At 35.0% G+C, this 27,973-nt stretch overlaps 1 protein-coding gene across 1 annotated transcript in view; it reads left to right on the forward strand.

Moving 5' to 3' along the window:
• Positions 1-27,973, forward strand: part of LOC150109961 (uncharacterized) — an 80,146-nt gene that overhangs the window by 40,127 nt on the left and 12,046 nt on the right. Inside the window, exon 3 of the mRNA XM_090400527.1 lies at positions 21,041-21,115. Within this exon, the coding sequence (XP_090256653.1) occupies positions 21,041-21,115 (75 nt within the window). The remainder of the gene's footprint in view (positions 1-21,040; positions 21,116-27,973) is intronic.

The following is a 27,973-nucleotide window of genomic DNA, read 5'->3' on the forward strand; positions in this document are numbered from 1 at the left end:
GGCTTAGTGTGTCCATTCTCCAACCAACAAACTGTGGGTTTGAAGAGAGATGAATTTCATTGCTTACCTTATTCAATGGAGGCCTGAAGTGACTTAAAAAGTTCCATTTATATTCAAGCAGGGTTTCCTAGACTATGTAAGAAATGAATTTTAAAACATATATAAAAATAACAAAAAACAAAAACAGAAAAAAGTATTAGCCTGTGCACTTCATCAATATACTATCATCATCAAATTCCTGATATATACCCTCAAGGGGGTGCACAGGATATGATAGTACAAATAGATCAGCAACAAAAGAGTTCTTGTCCAGTATCAGAAGCAGGCTTTGGCTGAAAATACACACCATCTCTCCAGGTTTAACCATGCTATTAATGGGACATAGAAAATTAAGGCACTACCTACACAGATTTCATATTCTGGAATCGCCATCATGCATTTGTTGTCACAGTTTCAACAGACTGTTGATCACTTACTTTATGATTGCCAACTACTGGGCTCCAGATACCCCTAATGCAACACATCATCCTTTGGGAGATGAGTGGCCAGTATTAAAGCAGAGACTTTTCCAATAGTATTACTCAGAATTTTTAATTTTGCCAATAAGATCAACTTCCAGTCATTGTAATGTAACATAAATTATTGATAATGTTTGAATTATGTAGTGTAAATATAAAAATATAAATATGGATGTAAACGTAGGCATATGTAAATGTAAATACGAATATTGATATAAATATTGTATTGATATAAATATTGATGCTTCAGTAACAAAGATGGAACAGGAGCAATACAGGAAGACCTAAAGTCCTATAATTACACACTTAACCAAAACCAGTTGGGTGTTAGAACACCCAATCAAACCCAGTAGGTGGTGGTACTATGGTACTTTAATGACTTTCATGTTATGCAACACATCTCAGAATCTTTTTTCCAAATAGGAGTTCAGTTTATTATTAATCTAATAGTCTAAATCATTTCTGAAAGTATATTTTTCACTTGGTTAGACTATAATAAATTTAGTTTAATCCTTTATCCAAGTGAGAGCAAACAAAGTTTGCACCTGAAAATATCTTCAGGACTGAATATGGTGTTGTACTATCTTACCTGGGTAAGTAGTACAACACCAGGCAACTCGTAGCAAAGGTGGAGCAAGCTACCAACACTCCTATCCCAGTATCTCCCATAATGCAAAACACATCTCCTTGTGGATATGTATAATGTTATGCATTAAGGGATTGGCCACTACCCAGACTAGTTTCGACCTTTATTCAGTGGGAGCCAGGCCCAAAGTTCGAGATACCAGGCAGAAGCAATACAAGGTCATCTTTACCTATAGGAGTTGCCAAAAGGTTTGCCACCTTTTTTTTATTAAATTACTCTGGATTTAGAGAAAGATGTTGAAAGTTTCTTTTTCACTTGGTTAGACTATAATAAATTTAGTTTAATAGTTTAATCCTTTATCCAAGTAAGAGCAAACAAAGTTTGCACCTGAAAATATCTTCAGGACTGAATATGGTGTTGTACTATCTTACCTGGGTAAGCTCAGAACTAAATTTATTATAGTCTAACCAAGTGAAAAATAAACTTTCAACATCTTTCTCTAAATCCAGAGTAATTTAATAAAAAAAAGGTGGCAAACCTTTTGGCAACTCCTATAGGTAAAGAGACCTTGCTATTGCTTCTGCCTGCTATCTCCAACTCTGGGCCTGGCTCCCACTGAAGAGATGTCAATAAAGGTCAAAACTAGTCTGGGTAGTGGCCAATCCCTTAATGCATAACATTATACATATCCGCAAGGAGATGTGTTTTATTTAATTGTAGTCTTTTAAATAACCCCAATTTTAAATTGTTCATTTCCACTAATATATTAGTGGAAATGAACACTTCTGGATTTTTGGCATTTTCCTTACATGTTCATTTTCCTTTGCAGGGAACAAAGAAATGCATCGCCAGTTTAGGCTTATGGGCCAAATGAATGATCATTATGGGTGACTTTAATTTTCCAAATATTGATTGGGTAGAAGAGAAATCTCATGATAAAAAAGAAGAGGAATTTATTGAATTGTTGCGAGACAATTTTCTCGAGCAGCATGTGAAAAAAGGAACTCAAGTTCAAAGAGTGTTGGATTTGCTCATAGTGTCAGAAGGGGTTTCTGTCAAGAATATGGCTATTTTACCACCAATTGGTGACAGTGATCGCATGATCATTTTCGTGTACTTTCTTGGGAAGTATCTAATTGTATTGATTCTCCTATTAAAACAGGTTACATGCTTAACTACAAAGGTGGAAATTATGATCAACTTAGGAGAATGCTATCTTTGGTCCCATGGTAACAGTTACTGAATGGGAAAAATGTCAGCAATGCATGGGAATCTTTGAAAAAGTTGGTATCTGAATGCATCCCTAGTGTTGAAAGAATAAATAGGTTGGGAGTGAAATGGATGTGCAACCTTATTAAGCAAGAGATCCACAAGAAGAAGATGATGCGGAAGAGTATCATGAGAATAAGAGTGAGAGGAGTTATTAAATATATAACGCTCAGGCCAGAAAAGTAACAAGTATTTTGAGGAAAGCTCAGAGTATGAAAAGAAATTGGTCATACAAGCTAAATGTAATCCAAAAGATTGTGTTATTCTGCAAGGAAATGAAAGAATGAATATGGAAGAATAACTTTATTGAATGCAAGTGGTACTTGAGTATTGGAAGCTAATGAGATTGTTCAGTTAATGAGTGCTCACTTTGCTAAGATATATATCAACCAGGTGCATGTAACATGGTGCACAGTACTACTGCTACATTGGATGAAGAGGTTCGTGAAAATGAGGTTGAAGAGCTGTTGAATAACCTGTATAAGAATTTGTCTATAGGGACAGATGGAATATCAGCCTGTTTCCTAAAGGAATGTTCAGCCGAATTGGCTGTTCCTTTCACATGTTTGTATAATTTGAGTCTCAGCTCAGGAATACATACATACATACATAGCTCATGGCAAAAACATTATGTTAAAAAAGAGAATCATGATGTCATTATATATTAACAGAATTGAAGAATTTAAAATATTTTAAGTTAAAAACTTTGAAGAAAAACACAGATCTAATCCAAGAAGATGGAAAATTAAAATAAGAGTTAAAAGTAAAAGTCTTAATATGTTATAATAAGGAAAAGAAACATATATATCATTATAAATTCAGATCTAAGTTTGTAATCCAGGTCACAGCTTCAGGAGCCGTTTGTATGTAAAAAGTCATTCCAGTCATTCTGATAAGCACGGAAGGGGCATTCTGTTACAATATGTTGCATAGTCTGTCGTGGAGCACCAAAGTCACATTCTGGAGATGTTTGTCTGTTCCATTTATAGATAGTATCTCCACATAGGCCATGATTTATCCGAATTCTATTTAGTACCGTCCATGTTTTGCGAGGTAGATCTGATCCTGTGATGATTTGATCATCTTTAAAGATGTTATGCAAATGTTCTTTCGTATTTTCCTTCCATGTTTCTTCCCACTTTGATAAAGGATTAAAATTATTTAGCACTAGTTCTTCTGCTGCTTGTAGTGATGGATGGCGAGATTTCAATCTATTGACGTTAAGAGTTGGGAGATCCTGATGTATAGATATAGAGAAGAATAGGTTCGGATTACCAGCAATTTTTTGGAATTCACGGACTAAAGAATTCAATCTACATAGTTCTGTAGGAATAATGCCTGCTAAAAGAGATAACCAATATGTTGGGGTCAATCTAATAGAGCCTGTAATTAATCGTAAGGTATTGTTCAATTGAGAATTGATAATCCTTGTGTGAGGGCTATTTAGCCACACAGGAGCACAATATTCAGCACTTGAGAATACCAAAACAAGGGCTGTTGTCCGAAGAGTAGAGGCTCTAGAACCCCAGGTAGTGCCACAGAGTCTCTGTAGGATATTATTATGTGTCCTTAGTTTATATGCCAAGTTTGAAAGATGTTGCCGGAAAGTGAGAGAACGGTCAAGTGTGACTCCCAAGTACTTAGGGAATGTATTATATGGAAGTATAGTGTTGTTCAATTCAATTTTTAGTTTCACATCTGCCAAGTTATTATTTAGATGAAATAATAACTTGGCAGATAACTTGGATGATTTTGCTCCTATTTAAACAGAGTCTCCATCTTTTAAAATATTCATCCAGAATAGTTAAGTCAGCTTTTAGAATTTCTTCTGTATGACTTATGCTGTGTAGTTATTGCTATATCTTCGGCATAACAAAATTTCCTTGATGTAGTGACGGGAAGATCAGATATATACAGATTGAATGTAACTGAGATAAAACAGATCCCTGTGGCAGTCCATTATTTAACTTCCTTTCACTGCTAGTTTTATTACCTATAGTCACTATAAATCTTCTATCTCTTAGCATATTGTTAATAATATGGACTATTGTTTTACATGGGATAATTTTATATAATTTATATAGAAGGCCTTATCTCCAAACGGTGTTGAAGGCTGTTGACAAATCAATAAATGCTGCTGATGTTTTTAAACCTTTTTGAAAACCAGCTTCTATGTGAGTTACCTGGTCACAACACCCACGATTTGGTCTGAAGCCAGCTTGTTCTGTTGGGACATTTTTAAAAATTGTGGAGTTTATTCTATTATAAATAAGTCTTTCAAAGAGTTTATAACAACAACTGAGGAGAGTAATAGGTCGGTAACTTTCCGGTTTATGATTAGGCTTACCAGGCTTTAAAATTGAAAGTACTTTTGCTTTTTAAAAATAGTGGGAAGTTTACCAGTTGTAAGAATGTCGGTATAGAACTTTGTTAACCATAATCTTGCATTTCTTCCCAGATTAATCAAAAATTCTGGATAAATGTTATCAAAACCAGCAGCCTTACCAGGCTTTAATTCCTTTAAGGCTGCTTCAACTTCTTGCTGCGTAAAAGGGTGTGCAAAATTTGAAGTTATAGGTGAAGACTTGCTAAATTCTTTTAATTTTCTCTTTATATATCTTGTATGCTTTTTATTGATTGGGATACGTGATATATTAATAATATGTATAGCTAGTTGATCTGGGGTGATTCTTGGTTGTTCTTTAATCAAAGGAGCACTACCACCTAGTTTCCTAAGAAGGTTCCAAGCTTTACGGCTGGAATGAGTAAAGTCTATACCTTCAACTGTATTTACCCATTTTTTCCTTCGGGATATATCCAAGTTTTCTAGGAGTTCATCTGCTGTTTTTTGGGTCATTGTTTATCTGATATTCATTATAAAGTAATTCACATTCTTCGCTCCAACCATGTATATAGTTATGTCTAACCTCTAGGAATCCTTTTCTTGGCAGCAAGTAGGACTACACCTATAAATCGATGAAAATTACTACATATTGGAGATATCCAGCGAATACATTTGTCAAGATCATTTGCTTATTTATTCCAGTCAGCCTTTTTAAAATTCCAACGTGGGATAGGCTTTGATCTTACAAATGGAATGGAAATGCCAATGTCAATTAATACCAGTCTATGTTGACTATGAGGAAAGTCAGTTAAGACCCTTCTCAGATTTTGCATAGGGTGACCTGAATTATTTTTGCTCACAAGACATAAATCAGGGTTATAGTCTCTTTTCCAGGCCGCAGATCTAAAAGTGCCTTTGTCTTTGGCATCAAAGACTAAGTGAAGATTATTTAGTTTGATCCAATCAAGTTTTTCGCCACATTAATTGTATCGAGCATAATTCCACTGTTCATGGTGACTATTAAAGTCCCCAATATAAATTGCAGGATGTTCAGCAATAAGAATAATTTTTTCCAGCCAAGGTGATCCAGGTGGCTTATAAATATTCGTAATTGTAATATCTTGAACTTTTATCACTACTGTATGTATGTTTTCTACAATATTTTGAGATAGAAGAAAAACTTCTTTAAGACTATTTCACACATACGTTGCTATTCCATATACTTCATGATAAGTTGCACCAATAGCAGTGTAACCTGGAATGTGACCTCTTTTAAGGAGTTGTTCAGGATCAGCAGCATGTGTTTCCTGGACAGCAATCACATCAACATTGTTGGTTAACAATAATTTTGATAAATAATCGCATTTGGCTTTGTTAATAGATTCAATATTTAATTGACGAATACGTAGTGTAGGGCCAATGTTTCTAAATTCTGGTTTCTGCAAGTCACTATATTCAATAAATTCAGTAGACATCATGAAATTGGCCAGGAGATCCTTAGGATGGACTGGCTGCCTATCGCTGTTGCTCATTTTGCACCACCCAGGGGATACGTATAGCTTTAGGATCACTATGGACGTGAGCAACTTTGTCCCCCTTTGGAAGGAATGTGTGATATTTCCATTGTACAAGGGTGGTGCAAAAACTGATGTTTCTAACTACTGACCTATCAGTATCTGTGGTGTAGATATCAAAAAGTGGTATACAGTGAGTGTGAATCTGCCAGGTTTAAGGTGACCAGTGGTGTACATCAGTGTTCAGTCCTTGTGCCATTATTGTTCAATCTGTGCATTAATGACATCAGGCAGGATCTAACATCAGATGTGCAATATTTTGCTGATGATGCAAAGATAGCAGGGCAATCAGGGATGCTACTGATATTCAGCAATTACAAAATTATTTGAATAAACTGGAAATTTGGGCAAATGAAAATGGCTGTCATGCACTTTGGCATGATTAGAGTTCCAGTGGCATATTATATTAGCAGGGTTATGCTACAAGAGACTGAAGAGGCAGGGGGATCTTGGTGTACTGGTGAATAGCAATTTAAAGTTCAAAGGTCACATAGCAGAAGTTGCAAATACAACTCAGAAGATAATTGCAATGTTGAAGTGAATCTTGACATGTAAGGATAAGGAAATCAATTTGCCTCCTGAATTATTGCATAGATTTGGTTTCCTGGGTTTCAAGGAGATAAAGAAGCTGTGGAAAGGGTGCAAAGAAGAGTTACAAAGATTATATGTGGATTATCAGATTTAGATATGAGGACAGATTTCGAATATGTTGATTGCAGACTCTGGTTAACAGGAGAAAGAGGGGTGATATGATAAAGGTCTATAAAATGTAAATAACTATTTGGGAACATTGATTAAGTGTAAATGGATAAGTATTTTAATACCGATTAGTTTCACCAAACTTAAGCTGTTGGCATCATTAGGGTACAAGCACTGAGGTTAAAACATATCACAAAATAGATCTTAACTGTAAATTCTAAAAATTATAGTTACAAACTAAAATAGAATTGAACGTCAATAATACACGTCTCTCGTGTACATGATTTACTAATTGTTGCTAAGGAACGTTCTATAGTTGGCATTAAAGTTCATTTCTTGTGTGTTCAGAGATCTAATTAGGGTTTTCTTATCTCTGGAAGTATTAAACCTTGGTTCCTGTTAAGGTTATCTGTGGTGCATGCAACTGTGGCTGTTTCTTTAAACATTTGAGAGCAGTGGTCTTCCTCTATGTAAGGGATACAACTTTTTGTTGTACCCCTTACTTGAAAAAGACAAACAACTAGTTGTTTGTCTTTTTCAAGTTCTAGAGTAAATTTAATAGAATGGTGAAAGGAGTTGATTTTATTGAGAAAATCAATTAGGTCATCTACCGTTCTTGGACATCTTAATTAAGAAGCAAGTTAATGGTCTTTTGAACCTATCAGTCTACAGGAAACCTACGAATACAGGATGTTATCTACATTTCAGCTCTTCACACCACATTTCTCACAAACTCAGCATAGTACACATACTAAAGAAAAGAGCTGCTGTCCTCATTACAACAGATGAAAAGGACCTCCAAGATGAATTAGCATTAATAGAATTAGAATTTTGGAATTCGTGGACTTGTGGAATGAGTTTGATGGGCGAAAGGACTTATACAAGAGGGATGGCCTGCATTTGAATGGACTTGGTGTGCAGAGACTGAAAAAAGTGTTGCTGAATGAAGTGAAAATGGATGTGCAGAACCAGGGAAACTAGAACTACCAAGGAGTGGGGGAGTGGATATGCAAACTTCAGTGAGACAGTTGAGTGTAAAAATGTATATGATATACCCGAGCCAGCACTAAGGACAAAAAATGGGAATGGGACATTTAGATTAACGCATCAAGATAGGGGTGGGACAAAGGGATCACTGCATTTCATGTATACTAATGCCAGGAGTATTAGGAACAAGAAGGAACAATTTTTGGCCTTGATTGGCTCTTCCTGGCCACAGGTTATTGGCATTAGTGAAACATGGCTGACGGAAGATGATATAGTTAGTGGAATAGAATGTGTAGGTTATAGTGTGTTTAGGAGGGACAGAGAGAATAAAACGGGGGGAGGGGTGTTATTGATGATAGCTGATGAACTGCAGCCAAGGAGAATTGAAGTTGTATTGCAGGATAGTGAAAGGAGCTCATTTGAGGCAATTTGGTGTGAGATTGAGACTGGCAGAATAAAATATACAGTTGGGTGCTGCTATAGACCAGGTGATGGAATAGATGGTGGAGATAGTATGCATAAACAAATTGATGAAATGAGTGGAAGGAGGGTAATTATTATGGGGGATTTCAACTATGGTAACATTGATTGGAAGGAGGAGAGGACACATCTGAGGAAGGAAATGGATTTTATTCAATTATTAAGGGATAACTATCTGAGACAGCATGTAATTGAAAATACTAGGGGTGTGAGAGTGCTTGACCTGGTAATAGCATCTCACAATTTGACTATAATGAATATGACCATGTTGCCATCTATTGGTGAGAGTGATCATAAGGTCTTGACCTGGGAGGTGGCTAAAGGTGTGGAATTTTTGATTAAGACAGGGTATATGTGGAATTACCATGCTGGCAAGATTGACAAGCTTAGGAGATTGCTTGGATCAGTGCCATGGCATGTACAACTGCAAGGGCTGGATGTCGATAGAGCATGGGAAGTGGTCAAGGAGCATTTACAGGAGGTTATGGCTGATTGTATACCTAGGGTCCGAATAGTAAAACAAGTAGGGGTTAAATGGATGAATAACACCATTAAGCTTGAGCTGCAAAAAAAGAAACAACTATGGAGGAAATTTAAAGAAAGGGGTGACCTGCAGGCCAGAAGGGTAACGAGTATGGTAAAAACAGCAAAAGCCGATTATGAAAGGAAACTAGCTATGCAAGCAAAAGAGAATCCCAAACAGTTCTTTCAATATGCTGCAAGCAAGGAAAAAACTGTACATGGCAAAATGATTTTAAGGAATGACGATGGTAAGGAGGTCACTGAACCAGTCAGTATAGTGGAGTTACTGAGCGTGCACTTTGCAAAAGTATACCATCCAGGTGGTGATATTGCAAAAATGAAGGAACCATTAGTTTATACGGGAATTGTGATGAATGAAGTGGAGGTGAATAGTCTATTACAGAACCTTAATGTGAATACATCTGTGGGATTGGATGGTATACTGGCACGGGTCTTGCGTGAAGCAGCTAAGGAATTATCAGTGCCCTTGACCATGTTGTTTAATCTGAGTCTCGGGTCTGGTTTAGTCCCGAAGGCGTGGAAAGAGGGGAAAATAGTTTCACTGCATAAAGGAGGATCCAAGACTATGGTGGCAAATTACCGACCAATCAGCATATCAGGAGTCATTGTCAAGGTCTTGGAGAAAGTAGTCAAGGGAAAAATACAGGAATGGATTGATGAAAATGAGATACTGTACAGGGGACAGCATGGCTTTGTGAATGGTAGATCATGCCTCAGTAACTTGCTCAAGTTTTATAACAAGGTGACGGCAGAACTGGATAAGGGAAATGGGTTTACAGTGATACTGCTGGACCTGGCAAAAGCGTTTGACAGGATACCACATGGAATTCTAATCTGTAAACTACAACAGATGGGAATGGATATAGGGTTGGTGAGATGGATAGGTGGAGGGTTGATGGAGAGATATCAAAGAGTAGTTTATTCAGGAGTAGAGTCCAAAAGACGGCCTGTGACTAGTGGTGTGCTGCAGGGTTCTGTTCTTGGACCACTGCTGTTTAATCTGTTCATTAACGATATAGGGAAGGATCTAAGTGGAACAGTTCATTTGTTAGCTGATGATGCAAAGTTGGGCAGGGCGATAGTGAATGCAGAAGATGTCAAAGTCTTGCAGGATGACTTAGATAGATTTGAGTTCTGGGCTAAGGAGAATGGATGTCAATTTAATGTGACAAAATGTAAGGTTATGCATTTTGGGGTGAAAAGATTAGCAGCAGTATACCACATTGGTGGAACTGTACTCCAAGAGATTGATGAGGCCAGGGACTTGGGAGTGTTGGTGGATAGGGAGATGAAGTTTAGGGAGCACATTGCAAAAGTAGCTAAATCAGCTCATCAACTCACTTGGTTGTTGAAAAATACCTTGACGAGCAGAGACAAGCAAGTTATTGTACCTCTGTACTGAGCACTGATAAGACCTCATCTCGACTACTGTGCCCAGATTTGGTCACCTCGGTTCCTTCTTGATGGGGAGGAGGTGGAGAGGATCCAGAGACGAGTGACTAAGATGATAGCAGGTCTATGGAATGAACCATATGAGAACAGGTTGAAGATTTGTGGGTTGCAGAAACTAGTTGATAGGCAGAAAAGGGGAGATATGATTGAGACATTTAAATTGCTAAAAGGATTCTATAGGATTAATTCAGAGGATATTTTTGAGATCAGGACTGGTGGTGGGAGAACTAGGGGACACCTATGGAAACTGGGCAAGAGTGTGGTTAGCAGGGGTGTTAGAGCTGGGTTCTTTACTTTTAGAGTGTTAAATGAGTGGAATAAGCTGCCAGAGTCTGTAGTAGGTGCTATGACAGTGAGCGAGTTCAAGGCAAGGTATGATAGATACTGTGAGAATGTCGAATAGTTGTGTGGACATGATGTTTAGGGCCTTCCTCGATGAGTCTAAGGACTCCCTGGAGTAGCCCGAAATAATAATAATAATATTTAATAACCTCGCCTTGAATGGCTACGCATGAAGACTCGTCAACAAAATCCTTTTCTCTGAGCCATCACAAAGTGAACAAGAAGACACTCGATATATTACAACAATCGCCATTCCGTATGTGAGCAGTATCTCTAACAAGCTCGCTAATCTCCTCAAACCACACAAAATAATAGAAACAATTCGTAAACTACTACGATCTTTAAAAGATACCCATCCTTTCTATAAGTATGCTGGAGTCTATAATATCCCATGCTCGTGTGGTTCAAGTTACATTGGCCAGACTTGGAGAAGCCTTGAGATTAGGCAGAAGGAAACATTGGTTATGTTAAAAATAACAGACAAGACATATCAGGCCTCTCGTCACATTTCTCCACAACAAACCATATCATTGAGTGGGACAAAAGTTGTACCCCTTACATAGAGGAAGACTACTGCTCTCGAATGTTTAAAGAAGCAGCCACAGTTGCATGTACCACAGATAACCTTAACAGGAACCAAGTATAGAACGCTTTTAGCAACAACTAGTAAATCATGTACACGCGATACGTGTATTATTCACGTTCAATGCTATTTTAGTTTGTAACTATGATATTTAGAATTTACAGTTAAGATCTATTTTGTGATATGTTTTAACCTCAGTGCTTGTACCATGACGATGCCAACAGCTTAAATTTGGTGAAACTTGTCGGTATTAAAATACTTATACGTTTACAATTGATCAATGTTCCCAAATAGTTATTTACATTAGTTCTGTAATCAAGAAAATGCACGCTCATTATGAATAGAGGTCTATAAACTTTTGAATCGGTGTTATAGGATATATATACAGGGTGTTCGGGATAAATTTGACAGTTTCGTAAGGGAAAAGAAAATCTTCTTTGTATCTATTAAATTTAATGAATTGACAAAAAAACATTACAGGCAGAGTTAATTACAATACTATCAACAAGATTTACTCAAAATAATCACCATTAGCATCGATCACAGCTTCAATTCTGCTTCGGAACCTCGAACAAGCTGATGCTACAGTCTCCCTGGGAAGGGCCGCAAAAACTGTTTTAATTTTATCCATTAACTGGGCTTTTGTATTACTGGAAGTGCGATTGGTGTCTTTTTCAACTGCGCCCCATACAAAATAATCCATGGGGTTAAGGTCTGGGGAGTTTGGAGGCCAAACATTTGGACTGGTGAAGTCGTAGAAATTTTCAGACAACCATTTTTGACTTTTCCCAGAGGTGTGGCAAGGGGCCGAATCCTGCTGCCATACATACGGCCTACCATTGCCTACCCTTGTTATCCAGGGCTTGACTACAGTTAGCAACTCCACGAACAAAGCCCGAATTCCAATGCCAGGGTTCTTCAACACCTGTTCCTGCAGATTTGCGAGGAATTCTGCTGTACGAACGCAATCAGATCGTCTGCTAGGGATCTTTCTTCTTGCTACATCCTCGTAGTCACCATTGCAAGTCTCTAGTTCATGCCTGATTGTTTTTACTGTATTCAGGGAGCATTGGGCAGCAGTCGTAATATCCTTATTTTGATGGCGGGCACGAATCATCATGATACAAGTTATTCTCTTCCATGATTCAGGTGGGTTCCAGCTCTCCATCCTTTCTGACATCTTGTATGTGAATGAAGAAGGGTCCAAACTTTTAAATGAAGAGAAGTGTGTGTTAATACATGTAACTTACGGAAAAATATAATTAATTATAAATATGTCAAATTTATCCCGAACACCCTGTATATATATATATATATACACTGATGAAATTTTTTGTTATATGGAAGCTGGTGAGAGAACACATTCAAGAAAGGGATAAGAACTAGGTTTTTCTCCCAGAGAGCAGTGAGTGAAATAATATGTCCTTAAGGGGTAATGAGTGCGTGCATCTAGTGTGAATGAATTTAAGGTAAGGTATGATAGCTGGTTTGGGTGATTTATAGCCTCCCTCGATGAGTCCTCCTTGACTCCCTGGAGGCCTGAGATAATAACATATATCACTTATTTTAGTTCCAACAGACATGCTCAACTATTTTGCACATCTCTTTGTTATATAATTGCCATAGATTTTAATGTCAGCAAATAAAAGCAGAATCTGTCTAACCTACAGTCAAACATGAGATTCTGCTTATTAAAATCCATCTCCACATAGATTGATCTACTAACAGCCATTATTATTATTAATCTATCTATTATTAACTGTGGCTGATTTGCTACTTTAGCAAATCAGACATAGTTATAAGTACCAGAATACTTATCTTCTGCTGAATTTATCTGTTCTCTAGATCAGTGGTTCTTAAAATGTGGGTTGTGACAACTTCAGGGGTCACAGCAAACATTGATAAACATGAGTAAATTAATTCTCATTATCAAACTATTGAAAATGTTCTACACTATATCCTTTCATTCTATATTTGTTTAGTTTATTACAGAAATAAACATTGTCAAATGTCATGATTACATTACACTATAATATTTTTATTTTTAGAGGTACCTGTGGCATAATATAATTATTAAAAGAACACATAAGACCACAGTAATAACTTTTAATTAATAAGGTACAGATATTTCATACTAAAACTAATAGTACATCTTCAGCGTTACAAACAGTTATAGGAATGGAATACAAGTAACGAACATTCGGTGGATCACCTATTAAAATACATTGTTGCCACGCGCTAGGAAATGATAGAAAATAATAATTAATTAATATTTAAGATAATTGGTTTTTTAATGATTACATAAAATAAAAGTCTCCCAGATCTTCGAGAGAGAGAGATAGTCATATCAATTTAAATTCGGTCGGTGTAAAATAGCTTCACAACTTTCTTTAAAAAGGTGTTCATATTTGAACCTGCATCTATGGAGGAGAATATCTTTATCCCACTGGATATTATGAGTAGTGTTAATACTGTGTTGTGCTAGACCAGACTTCTGAGGTTTGTTGTATTCAATATAATATTGATGTTCATTAATTCTTTTTTCCACAGAATGGCCAGTTTGTCCAAAATAAGAAACATCGCAATCGCATGGTATTTGGTAAACACTAGCCAAAGATAGAGATGACAGTTTATCTTTTATAGAAGGCAATAAGGAAGAATTTTTGTTGATAGGAATATACATGGGAATCAATTGGTACTTTTTTAAAATTCTACCTATAGGTTCTGAGATTCCTGGAATGTAGAGGATTGGAACTCTGCGGACTGTTGAAGAAACCTTAGGTATTGGAATATAAGATTCAGTTATCTGTTGGATTTGATTAGGGTGGTAATTATTCGATTCTATTAACTTTTTAATGATTGAAAGTTCTTGTTGTAAGATTTCTAGAGAAGAGCAAACTTTATGTGCTCTATTAATTAGAGATTTAAGAATGCCAAATTTTTGAGATGTGTGGTGAGCAGACATTTTATGAATGTATCTGCCAGTAAATGTGGGCTTTCGATAAACACTTGTAGATAAGGTACCAGAAGAAGTTCGAGTAAGGAGGATGTCCAAAAATGGTAAAGTACCAGAATTTTATTTTTCCATGGTGAATTGGATACGAGCGTGAAGGCTATTTATCTGTTGTAGAAAGGTGGAAAGCTCATCTTCAGTATGTGACCAAATGGCAAAAACATCATCAACATAATGATACCAAAGAGATGGTTGAGAATGAACGGATGAAAACATATTGTCTTTGAATTGTTTCAAAAAATAGTTAGCCAAAGGTGGAGACAGAGGGCTACCCATGGCAGTACCTTCAACTTTTTTTGTAGATCTTGTTTTTCCAACTAAAATAACCTGAATGGATAACAAATTCAAAAATCTTTGCGATATCTGGAGGGTAATCTTTATATAATAATTTGACTGTGTCGGTTAATGGATGAGATTATAAGTTGGGAACCAAATTATGTTGTGGATAAATTACGCACCTACTTTGGAAGACCCCCCGTCTATATGGTCTCCCGAAAATCCATAAAGAAGGCTATCCAGTACAACCTATTGTGAATTGCATTAATTCTCCTACCTATCGAATTGCAAAAGTCTTGTCACATTCTTTAAGTGCTCTCACTAGACATTCCAGATCCTACATAAAAAAATTCAACAGATTTCCTTGAAAAAAATCAAGGATATAAAAATCAAAGAGTCTGAGTTGCTAGTCAGTTTTGACGTTGTGTCTCTGTTTACCAATATTCCATTAGCTGACACAGTCAAATTATTATATGAAGATTACCCTCCAGATATCACAAAGATTTTTGAATTTGTTATTCATTCAGAAGTTGGAAAAACTGTTGGAAAATTTATTTTAGTTGGAAAAACGAGATCTACAAACAAGTTGAAGGTACTGCCATGGGTAGCCCTCTGTCTCGACCTTGGGCTAACTTTTTGAAACAATTCGAAGACATGTTTTCATCCATTCATCCTCAACCATCTCTTTGGTATCGTTATGTCGATGATGTTTTTGCCATTTGGTCACATACTGAAGATGAGCTTTCTACAACAGATAAATAGCCTTCACCCTCGTATCCAATTCACCATGGAAAAAGAAAATTCTGATACTTTACCATTTTTGGACATCCTCCTTACTCGAACTTCTTCTGGTACCTTATCTACAAGCGTCTTTCGAAAGCCCACATTTACTGGCAGATACATTCATGAAATGTCTGCTCACCACACATCTCAAAAATTTGGCATTCTTAAATCTTTAATTAATAGAGCACATAAAGTTTGCTCTTCTCCAGAAATCTTACAACAAGAACTTTCAATCATTAAAAAGTTAATGGAATCGAATAATTACTACCCTAATCAAATTCAACAGATAATTGAATCTTATGTTCCAATACATAAGGTTTCTTCAACAGTTCACAGTGTTCCAATCCCCTACATTCCAGGAATCTCAGAACCTATAGGTAGAATTTTAAAAAAAGTACCAATTGATTCCCACGTATACTCCTATCAACAAAAATTCTTCCTTATTGCCTTCTATAAAAGATAAACTGTCATCTCTATATTTGGCTGGTGTATACCAAATACCATGTGAATGCGATGTTTCTTATTTTGGACAAACTGGCCGTTCTGTGGAAAAAAGAATTAAAGAACATCATCAGTATTATATTGAATACAAACAAACCTCAGAAGTCTGGTCTAGCACAACACGGTATTAACACTACCCATAATATCCAGTGGGATAAAGCTATTCTCCTCTATAGATGGTTCAAATATGAATGCCTTTATAAAGAAAGTTGTGAAGCTATTTTACATGACTGAATTTAAATCGAAATGACTCTCTCTCTCTCGAAGATCTGGGAGACTTTTATTTTGTGTAATCATTAAAAAACCAATTATCTTGAATATTAATTAATTATTATTTTCTATCATTTCCTAGCGTGTAGCAACAATGTATTTTAATAGGTGCGAAAGCTCGTTACTTGTATTCTATTCCTATAACTGTTTGTAACACTGAAGATGTACTATTAGTTTTAGTATGAAATATCTGTACCTTATTAATTAAAAGTTTTTACTGTAGTCTTACGTGTTCTTTTAATAATTACACTATAATATATAAAAACACAACTTAAGTTAACCAGTACTCTCAGGGATCACTAATAATTTCATTGTATGAAAAGGGATTGTAAATAAATAAATAAAAAATTAAAAAAAAGTTTTAGAACCTGTGTGTTATCCATCCATCTATTCATTGGACATCATCAGGTGTTGTATGGTCACAGTTTCTCAGTGATGTGCCACACCAGTCCTTGCCAGGTGGTCCTGCTTTTCTGAAGGCTTCGACTCTCTGAAGATCAGTCACTCCAGACATACCATCCATTGATCTCATTGAGGGTCGATCCCTTCTTCTTTTTAAGGAATTTTGCCTTCTATTAGTGTTTTGAGAAGTCCTTTTATTGTGTTCAAATTATTTCAGCTTTCTTCTGTCAGTATCTGTAAGGAATCTTAAAGTTCTACCAATCCTTTCTAGTACCCATCCATTTAACCTCCTCTTAGTATAGGATATCCTCAACAGCCTTCTGTAACATCATATCTGGAAAGCAACCATCCTTTTCCTATCAAGTTTCTTTAGGCAGAATTCTGAACTTTGTTCTTGCAAAGATTCAAGATTTTAGACATTTCTTTGACTGTTGTTTTAGCCATTCCTATCTTCTTCTGATATTTTCTGAATAGCAGTTCTTTACTTTAATAATGTATCCTAGGTACTTGATTTCCTATTAAGTAATTTTCTGCAGTGAAATAGTTTCCACATTTAAGTGCTATTCCATGAATTACTTAATATTTAGGTAACCACCAGTGACTTCTTCCAAAGTTGCTCTTAGTGCATTGCACTTTTCCAGTCTTTCTTATTGTTCTTTGTACTAGTTTCATTAGTTTGGCTCCGAGGATAATTGCAATGCTGAAAAGAACATTAGCATGTTAGGATAAGGAAGTCATTTTGCCTCTTTACAAGGCCTTTGATATGACCTCACTTGGATTATTGTGCACGTCTAGTCTCCCGTGGCAATGCTTATACAGGGGAGAGGGGAAGTGTGTGTTTAAGATGATTATAAGGAGTACATTGGGTTTATTTGGCTGCATTAATATAAATAAATGAAACTGACTGGGCTCTATTTGCTTGTATTTCTCATTTTTTCTTTCATCATTATAATCAAAAATTATGTTAGATACTTTTATATTTCATTATTGTTATAAAAATGATTATCCTGATCTTAGAATGACATTTCAAATTCATTGTTAGTTTATTTATCTTTTTTGGCATAGCCTTCCATCCTATTCTGTAAGAGAAATCTACTTCCTTGCTTTCTGTACTTTACTCAGTTTCCAGCAGTGTTTCCTACATATTTCTTTCTCCTTTCCTTCTTGTTTCTTATACTCTATAAGCCCTTTCACCAACTTATGAGTATCTAACTTTGCTCCCTTTTCAGAGATTTCTCTGATAATGTTAAAATTCTTCCGAGTTCCACTATACCTTTTATATTGATACCTGTTATACAAGCCCGAGATATACTTACTCAGACATCTGTTGGAGCTTACTTTACAACACATAAAAAAAAAAACAGTCCTTTATAAATAAAAATATGTTCATATTTCATCAAAAATGTGAAAAAAATGGTGATAAAACCATTGAACCTGCTAGATGTCACAAATTTGGTTCCATTGTTTCCAGAGAACAAACTTTATAACTGCTTCAAAATCTTTTTCCTCTAGATGCTATCCACCTTTTCAAACATTGCATAGAAAACATTTTCTTCTGTTTCAACAAAAGTACTTTGAATAGTGAGAGAGTCTTGCTATGGGCTCACCTCTATCTGTGCTTCTAGTTAATTTATTTATGGAATCATTTGTTACAAAGACCTAGAAGAGTACTGTTAAAAACTCAAAAGATGGCTTAGTTACATGTATGAAATTTTCATCATCTAACCAGATTCAGTGGAACAACTAGAAGAATTCAGTCTACCCAAATAGTCAACTTAAAACAATAGCACTCTACCATTTCTTGACATATGCCTAGGTTTCTGAAGAGAAAAGGTTCATTTACTTGGTGTACAGAAAGTGTACAACATAAGAAGATGCCTCTATGCTACATCATACCTCTTCCAGAAGATAGGAATAATTAAAATGCTCACGGAGAGCATACAGTAAAGAGAAGAGGAATCAAGAACATAAATAACTCAGCCCTATCATATCTCAAAATAGATCGATTAAAAAGATCTTACAACCCTCCTCCCAACAACAACAAAGCAAGAATGCAAAGATGTTGTAACCCTTACATATATATATGCTATACATAAGCCAAAATTTCTAAAATACTTCGACAATATGACTTAAATAATAGCTTGCACCTCATTTTGTAGTATCTCAAAATTTCTTACATTGTCCTAAACCACTTCATCCATCCTTTAAAAAACCAGTTGTTTATAAAATGTGATGGTTATGCAGCATATGATATGTAGGATAGACAGAACAATCTAGTGAGAATGTTAAAGACGTGGAAAGGAATCAAAAACAAATCCAAATTAGCCTATCATTCAGCCTGCACTTTATCCTATACTTTAGAAGAAAAGGGAAATGTTATTTAAGCTCTAAGAGCTTTGTCAAAAATTTTGAAGGGAAATGCCATATATAGGCCATAATTGCTTTGTTAAAAAATTCAAAGAATGTTCAGAAATGCTACATGCACTTACTCAATGCAATAAAAACCAAGATATCATCTTACACCAAGTCTGGTCATCATTCATCAAAAATGTCTGTGTGTGTGAGAGAGAGAGAGATTTGGGATGTAATGCACATTTTGTTTGAAATTCACTTAAACTAAAAAATCTCCTGAAGTAAAAAAAAAAATAATAATAAATAAATAAAAAGACAAGATAAGTAGAGAAGTAGTGTCAATAAAGATTTTAGCTTAGAATTATCTAATCTTATGCCAAAATTCTCAAGAAGAAATGCACCCTGTTTTAAAGAAGCTATATGGTTTTAGATAACTTAGTCTGTTTTTCCAACAGATATTGAGATTCCTTATATTGTTTTGGTTACCTGTTTTGCTGTATGTTCAATTGTATATATAGTATTTCAGATGTGATCTGATCCAGACCTTAATATAATGGAAGGTTTACTGACTTGCCATAGCTCTTATCAATAGTTTGTTAGCTGTTTTTTGCAACATCTAAACTGCTTCAACTTAACTTCCTCTTATCAGTTGCCTCATCCCTTTCTTTCAGTAACTATAAATTCACATGTATGCCACAGTAATTGATTTTTTAATATGTAAATATTTCATTTTAAGTATCATAACACATCATCAGTGCAGTTATAAACGACAATAGGAATTACATTAAAAAAAACACACACTTGTTTTTTTAGTGCTTACATTGGAATCCTTGATGTATACAGTAGCATGTTTAAGGACTAAATACTATTGGATTGTAATTAAATTAAATTAAAACTGATAAATTTATTTTATACAGTTTATTTTATTTATAACAATTTCCCAAACTTTTGGGATAGTGAGACAGTCTTTACGCTACTGTATACATAGAGGGATTCCAATGTAAGCATGCGCACTAATGTGTTTTTTTGAATGTAATTCCTGTTGTTGTTAACTATACTGATGATGTCTTATGATACTTAAGATGAAATGTTTATACATATTATTAAAAAGTTAATTACTGTGGCATGCACGTGAATTTATAGTTATGAATACTCCACAGGTTTCTCTATATAAAAAAAGTCTTTCTTTTAGTGTCCCACCAATTTAATATTTAACCTTCTATTTTTGCATTTCAAAGTAGTCTGTTTTTCCAAAATGTTTGTAAAACTTTATGCTTCACTATAGTGTCGTATCTGTTTTCATTCATTATAGTACCAGTTCATTTTAATGTTTCTATAAAATACTGCACATATTCCCAATTCTTATATTTCTCCTAGAGCTATGCTGTTATAACTCATACTAATGCATTCACCATTGTATCACTATTAACAAACAACTAAATATTGCATTCCAAATAGAATACAGCACAGTTAATAAGCATTAATGAATGAATAAACAAACAAAATAGAAGTGCTGTGAGGACAGAAATCTAATGTCACTTGTTACCTGTCTTTTTTTTTAGATAATTTACTCCAGTTGTGTCATCCAATCCCCTGCCACACAGTATAGTCATCCATTCCCATTAGTTTTAATTTATTCATTTACTTACTACTTAATAGTCAGTTAATTTTACTTTACATTTTAGATATATCATAATATATGCATCTCTCCTATCCAGCATAGTTATCCTATTATAAAATACAAGCAGGCATAAAATAAATAAAATAAGAGTTTTATAAACAAATATGTTAATTGCTAACTTTGAATTAAAATCATGAAAGGATATTTTTCATATCTGACCAAGCCAAGATACCATCATTTTCTCTGAACGTGAAATAAATGTGATCAGTATTAAATTGAAAGGAAGATCTTTTGCTCTCTGGAAAAAAAATTCATTTGAATGGCATATGCTGTTATAGCTCTAGCTGAAGCATTCACCATTCATAACTGCTAATCAAAAGAATTACTAGGCACCTAAGAAAATTGTGCTTTCTAAAATATTTTTATTTTTCTGTGTTATCGGTAGCTCTCTGTCGGAGAAGTGCACGTCTTCGTCGATCAGTGCTCCGATTACAGCTAACCACACCAGTTGGAATTCCTGGTAAGTTAATCAGGTTTTTCCATATTAAAGCAATACCAGTTGGTTAATTAACTATATCTTAATTATAGTTTGCATGAATACTGTGGAATATGCGCATATTTACAACACATTCTGGTACAGTATAATACTCTGTTTCTGCTTCTTTTTTTTTTTCCTCCCCCCCCTCTTTAAGCAGAACTTCAGTAAATGTGAAATATTTTTAGATAAGACCAGATACAGTTACATCAACTATTTTAATTTCATTGCAGAATGAACATTCTAAATTTATTCTATTTTTCTCTCCATTTCATATATTCAGCTTGTCTATTGCCCTGTCATATTTGTTTTTATTATATCATTAATCATCTCTATATTATATTTCACCATGGAAACAAATTCGCCAATGTTTAACCTGTTAAACATATCATTATCCATAGGATTTGTTTATATTTTCTGTTCTTTGTCTGACTTGCTTCTGTTTGATACCTTGTTTTGATATGCATGGATTTATAGTCATCATATATTTTAATGCAATTTTAAAATTCTCATCTTTTTTAATTTCTGCTTTTACATTATGTGTCTTTATTAGACAAGTTGTCATATTTAATAAATTATATGAATTAGGATTTCATTTAGTATAGGCATGAGCCTTGAATAACATCAGTGCGAGTATGCTTTCGGTATTTCTGAATATGATATTCAATTAATGCCATGCATGTTGATGATAGTATTGACAGTGGGAATTAGAATTCTATTAAACTTTAATATATTTAATGATTCAAGGTAAATAAGGATATAGATTTGTAATTGTACATTGTGAGCTGAAAGCATTGATCAAGTATGTAATATGATGGCATTAATTGCTATCCTAGTTCCTGTGAGAGAAGTAGTTAAAGAAAAAAAAAACTTATGCCTAAATTAGGTTAAGTAGTTTTTATTAGAATATTTTAATTAGAATATTCTAATTCTAATATTAGAATATTAGAATTAGAATATCAGAGAATCTTTATGTACTAGTATTGCAATGTGCACAAAGTTTCATTAAAACTTTTATTAGATTTTTTTTACTTTATTAGATAAAACTTTATATAGGGATGTTAGATAAGATGAGCTATCACTCCATTATGATGATGTGCTTTAGCCATAGTCAGTTAATCATATTTTTATAATCCTGAAATAATGCAAATGCCAGACTGATTAGAAAGTAGATAGATAGCATATCCACTCTCCGACCTACAAACAGTGTATGTATTCAAATCCCAGTATGGGTATAGATATTTACAGGTAGATGAAAATTCATTTCTCAGTGTGAGGACAGTAAACTACTTACTGAAAGCTTAAAGTGACTTGAAAAAGTTCCTTGTTTACTCTTAGAACAGGATTTCTTTATTATCCAACCTTTAACCCATCTATTTTGCTAAAGTATCATAGGCTTCCAAATTTTTATAGGTATCATTTACATTTAAACAATAAAAAAAAAAAGTAAGTCTTTCTTCATTGGAGTAGAATGATATTTTGAAACTTCACATGGTAAAAAAAAAAAAAAACGTAATCATAATAAGAACGTGTCTGATGGTATAATGTAAGTTACTCATATTACTTCTGATCAGCTAAGCAAACACCATTGTTATTTATAGTCCTTTCAAGTAATTACTTATATATCAAAGATTACTTGCTACACTTTTACCTACAAAAATGAAAGTATGGCGAGCTTGCTAATGTCATTGTATTGTATCACATATCTACCATCCTCAACTGCTGAGCAAAAGTTGAGGATGGTAGATATATGAGACATTTTTCCAGGCTGCATTGCATTTTCTGAAGTTTAAAACTGTTCAGATGATGGGAAGCACAGAGAGAAAATGATTGGTTGAGGTTGGTCAGTAGTTTGTGTGGCGATTCATTGATCTTTGAATAGCTGGCATGTATCTGCTGTACTGCTGACAAAAAAAAAGTGCATGACTTTTCATTTATTGTAATGTCCATTCCAGGTACAGCACTTCAAAGCTGTAAATGATTTTATCTGTGTTAGCACGATCCAAATTTTTGTCGTCAATAGGCTTTATTATTATCATCCTCTTTCCTTCAAGAATTTTTTGGCCTTTTAGAATTAATTGCAGTTTCATTTGGTGTGGAAGTTTGGAGAAGTCACTTAAAAAAATTATTTTAAAAAAATGCACAGTTTCCAAGTAGCATATTCAGAATACCACCATGTGTCAATAGCTGCATATTCCTTTCCTTGTATGTTCTTCTCTCTTTACAACCTCTGTCCCCCTAGTTGGTCTTCCATAGTTATTCAACTTGGGATTATTGAGCTAATTTGCCAGCACCTACCACACATCTACTTTGCATTCCGAGGCCTAACTATATATGTTGTCCCCTTGGTCTCTATTTCACATCATCTAGTTTTATTGCACTGTCTTCATTTCTTTGCTGTATTTTCTATGAAAATACAACATCCTTTCATCCTTATTCTTATGCCATTATCTTCCTCTGCCAATCAAGCTTACCAGTGTGTCCAAAATCCTTGCCCTTGTTCCTGATATTTCTGGCATTGGTAAGCATGGATTACAATATTCTCTTGTGTCCATTGATACCCATGTCCACAGGCAAATCAGTTAGAGAAACATGCAAATTAATGCACCAAATACCATTAGCAACTATAAATTTGTTTCAATATTGGAATACTATGAGCTAGCATAATAATAAACTATAAAAACAGAGGTAAACAGATTAAAACATTTATTTATAGAATTTTTGCCTAAATTTCACAGGTATCTTCAGTATAGAATTACAGAACAGCAATCAAACAGTAACAGGCAATTCTAAAAAATGCTACCTTAGTAGCTAAAGTATGAATGATAACTAAAATGGTCAATAATTTTATAACTAAAATACACACACAGGCACAAGCTCGGACGCGAAGGGACATGCTTGAAATCGCTCCTGCTTTTATCTTGATTTGTGCGGTATCGAACAGAAAAACTGGATGTATCTAGTATCAACTGATAGCTCATACAGTGCTCTATCTAACAGTGAGTAATTTACTCTAGTAATTTACTCTATAGTTTCATAGATCTCTATGCACGTATGACTGAAATTTTATTCCTCTTTTGAACTGAATACTGCTGTGATGAGACTATCTATTGTTCAGCTATCTCAAACTAGTCATAATAGGATTAGCTGCTGCAGCAAGGGCTAACCCCCCCCCCCTTCCTAACTGCTGGCACTGGGAGGTACAAAGGACACAAGAAACAACCCTCTGAAGCCTAATTCAATGGAAGCGTCACTTCTAGGAACAAATATATTATAAATATACTTCCCTGGCATGTCTTCAAATAAATCTACAATGCTCTATCAAGGCTGTCAATAACTTAACAGAACTCATAAATAGAAAAATATAGGACTGGCATTAATGCAAGAAACCTACAACATCAACAACAAAATATGCAGCTTTCCAAGTAATTTTAAAATATTTTCCAAAGGATCTGAAAGAAAGAGAGCTGCAATACTCGTGATAAACCCTGAAGTCCAGGCAATATTAATTACCCAGCACAGCAACGAGGACTCGGTACTTATTGAAATTACATACAGAGGAATTAAAACTTTTGCTGCGAGTATGTATCTCGACTATCACACAGACATAAAACACAACTTAGAAAAAATGAGCAACATCGCAGAGTTTACCACCAACCACGGCCTAATACTTGGAATAGATAGCAACCCATTCAGTATTATGGTTTAACGAAAACACAAATGATAAAGATAAAAATTTGGAAGAGTTAATAGCATCAAATTCCCTACACATACTAAAAGACAACTGTAGCACTCCATCTTTGAAAATACCAGAGGAAGCAGCTTCATCGATCTAACAATGATAGACAACGCTATTTTACCCCGCATTTCTAAATGGAAATACAAAGAAGAGGAAAGCTGTTCTGACCATCGCATTATAAGTTTCATCATCAGTAACAAAAATTTAAATGGAATGGACAACAAAAACCACCGCATTAATATCAAATACTTCATGAATAAAACCAACCTAGAGAAATTTATAAAAGCATTAAAAAGAGAATTTTCACACTTAAATTCCTGGAGAAGACTGAATAAGCAGTGACATACTCTTAACAGCGTTTCTCGAATTCCCTGAATTCATAACAACAGTTTACAACAAATGCCTAAAAAGAGGATGATTTCCTTCAATATGGAAACACTCTAAAATTATACCCATAATCAAACCAGAAAAGAAACATCCGACGAAATGAACAAATACAGACCAGTCAGTCTCATAAACATTGCTGGTAAGGTATTAGAAGAACTCCTAAAAAACCGAATAATGCACTATGTCTACTCATGCAACCTATTAAGCAGCAATCAATATGCATTTAGACCTCAGTCCAGCACAGTAGACGCAATTATGGAGGTCATAGTGTTCACAGAAGACAGTCTACAGCAAAAAAAAAGTACTACTGATCTCACTCGATGCATAGTGGCCAGCCATAATCAGTGAGTTAATAGATTTAAAATGCCCAAAAAACTTTCTCTACCTTGCAGACAATTATTTTTCAGACGGAAGAGCAACCATGACATTAAAAACCACAACTATAGCGAAAGAAATCAAATGAGGCTTCCCACAAGGTTCCTGCTGTGGGCCAGGTTTCTGGAACATCCAGTACGACTTGCTTTTAAGACTTCCTTTCACTGCTGAAACAAAAGTCATAGCCTTTGCCGATTATAATGATTCGGGGATGCGATGGCTTACAGTTAGAAGTAACGGCCAACGAAGAACTCTTTAAAATTGTAGAGTGGGCACGCAAGAAGAAAGTGACCTTCAATAGCACCAAGTCTAAAGTGCTCCACTCTCACAAAAAAAAAGCAAAACAACTTGCAACAGTCTTCCTAAATGGAGAAGTTCTCAAGTTAGCCAGTGAGCTAAAATAACTAGAAGTAACAATAGACGAAAAATTCATCTTCAATAAGCACATCTCATATGTTGCTGAAAAAGCTTACAAATAGTAAACCTCCTAGCTAAGTTGGCAAGGATTAAGTGGGCTGAAAACAATAAATACCGGTGCTATACTACCACTGATATCTTATGCTATACCTGCCTGGAAACACACTAAAATCAAAAATAAACTGCCAAAAACTAAACAGAGTTCAATGCCTTATAGCCATATGCATAATTAAAGGATACAGGACAATATCTTTCGAGGCAGCTTGCGTTATTGCAGCTCTAACACTGATCTGCCTGAAAATACAAGAATTATCTCTAATATACGAAGTCACTTCCTGAAGATATAACGAAAATTCTAATATTGATGCAAATTGCTACAAATGTCCGCTTCACTACAGTAAGTGGCCTCACCCAGCAAAGAAAACAAATATGAAGGAGAAGGAGACTGCTCTGAAAGTGACGAATTCCAAATATACACTGACGGAAGCAAAACCAAAAGGAACGTCGGTTGTTCTTTCACTACATACAACAGAGGATGCAGTCTAGCAAGAACGCTGCTAGACTGCATCCTCTCTGTTCCAACAACCAAGCAGAACAACTTGCTATAGTTCAGTCACTTACATATCTCCAGGAATTGGAACTCAACACCTCTCAGCAGAAGACATTTTACCATTTTTGTTATTCAGGGAAAAATGGTCCCTGAATAATAAACAGAACTTAAAAATAATTGGTCTTAGAGAATTAAACTAATCACTAGAAATGGATGTATTTCCACGTATGTATTTAATTACTTTTATTATTTACTTTTTGCTCTTCCCCTTTTTCTTTTCCCCAACCAGGGGTCAGTATAGGATTTGTGGTTGACAAGTGCAGCTATGCCATAACTCACTGAAGTGTATTATGATACAGCTTGTGTCCCTGTGTGTGTGTGTGTGTGTGTGTGTGTGTGTGTGTGTGTGTGTGTGTGTGTGTGTGTGTGTGTGTGTGTGTGTGTGTGTGTGAGTGATGATCTCGATATAAAGGTCAAAACAAATTTTTTTTATCTTTGTTTTAAATAAATACTGTATTTGCAGGCGTATAAGATGCACCCCTGTTTTGTACACATTTTTAAGGAAAAAAACTTTATCACTGAATATTATAATGAATTTACAGTATTTTAAATATAAAGTAATAAGTAGGTCTACCTTCAGCAAATAACCTAATTTAACTAGGAAAGAGTACCCACCTTTTAATCTTCTTCGTCAAAACCCAGAAATTCATCTCCAGAGCTAAATGAAGAGACACTTGAAACCTATTCTAAATCAGAATCTGAGTCCTCATACAACAAATTGTCCTCTGTACCATCCAGTGCATTACTAATGCCACACTTCTTAAATGATTTAACCACTCTTTCAGTTTTCACAGCATCCCATGAAGTTTTGACCCACTCTCAAACTTGCAAAATGCTAGGCCTCTTCCTTCTTCCTGGTGGTATAACCTCATAATCTGAAGCTGACTAGCTAGACCTCCTGGAGTTACTCTGAGTTTTCAATTCCTTCAGTTGATTTTTAACATCTTCTAATCTGTGAGTATCACCGTATAAGATGCACCATGTTTTTCAGACCTATTTCCAAAGGAAAAAAAGCTCATCTTATATGCTGGCAAATATGGTAATTGCTGTAATAAGGGAATTTGTCTCCATAGTTCTACACACTGAATGCTGACCCTGTGTAACCATGAAAGAAAGAACTTACAAACTTGAGTTAAATCTCTTCTCTATCTCCTATTATATAAATTTATTGATAGTAAGTAACCAACCAATTATTATAATTATCATTTCCTCATACTCTTCTGAATACCTTTGATTCTCTTCACATTCATTCAAATCTTTGGAGAGTCATAATCCAATAGTGGCTTGAGCAGAGACTTATGTAATGGTATCATTT

Source organism: Typopeltis vanoorti, chromosome 1 (genome assembly GCF_054136105.1).
Source record: "Typopeltis vanoorti isolate ZY-2024b chromosome 1, IOZ_Tvanoo_1.0, whole genome shotgun sequence".
NCBI classification, from domain to species: domain Eukaryota; kingdom Metazoa; phylum Arthropoda; class Arachnida; order Uropygi; family Thelyphonidae; genus Typopeltis; species Typopeltis vanoorti.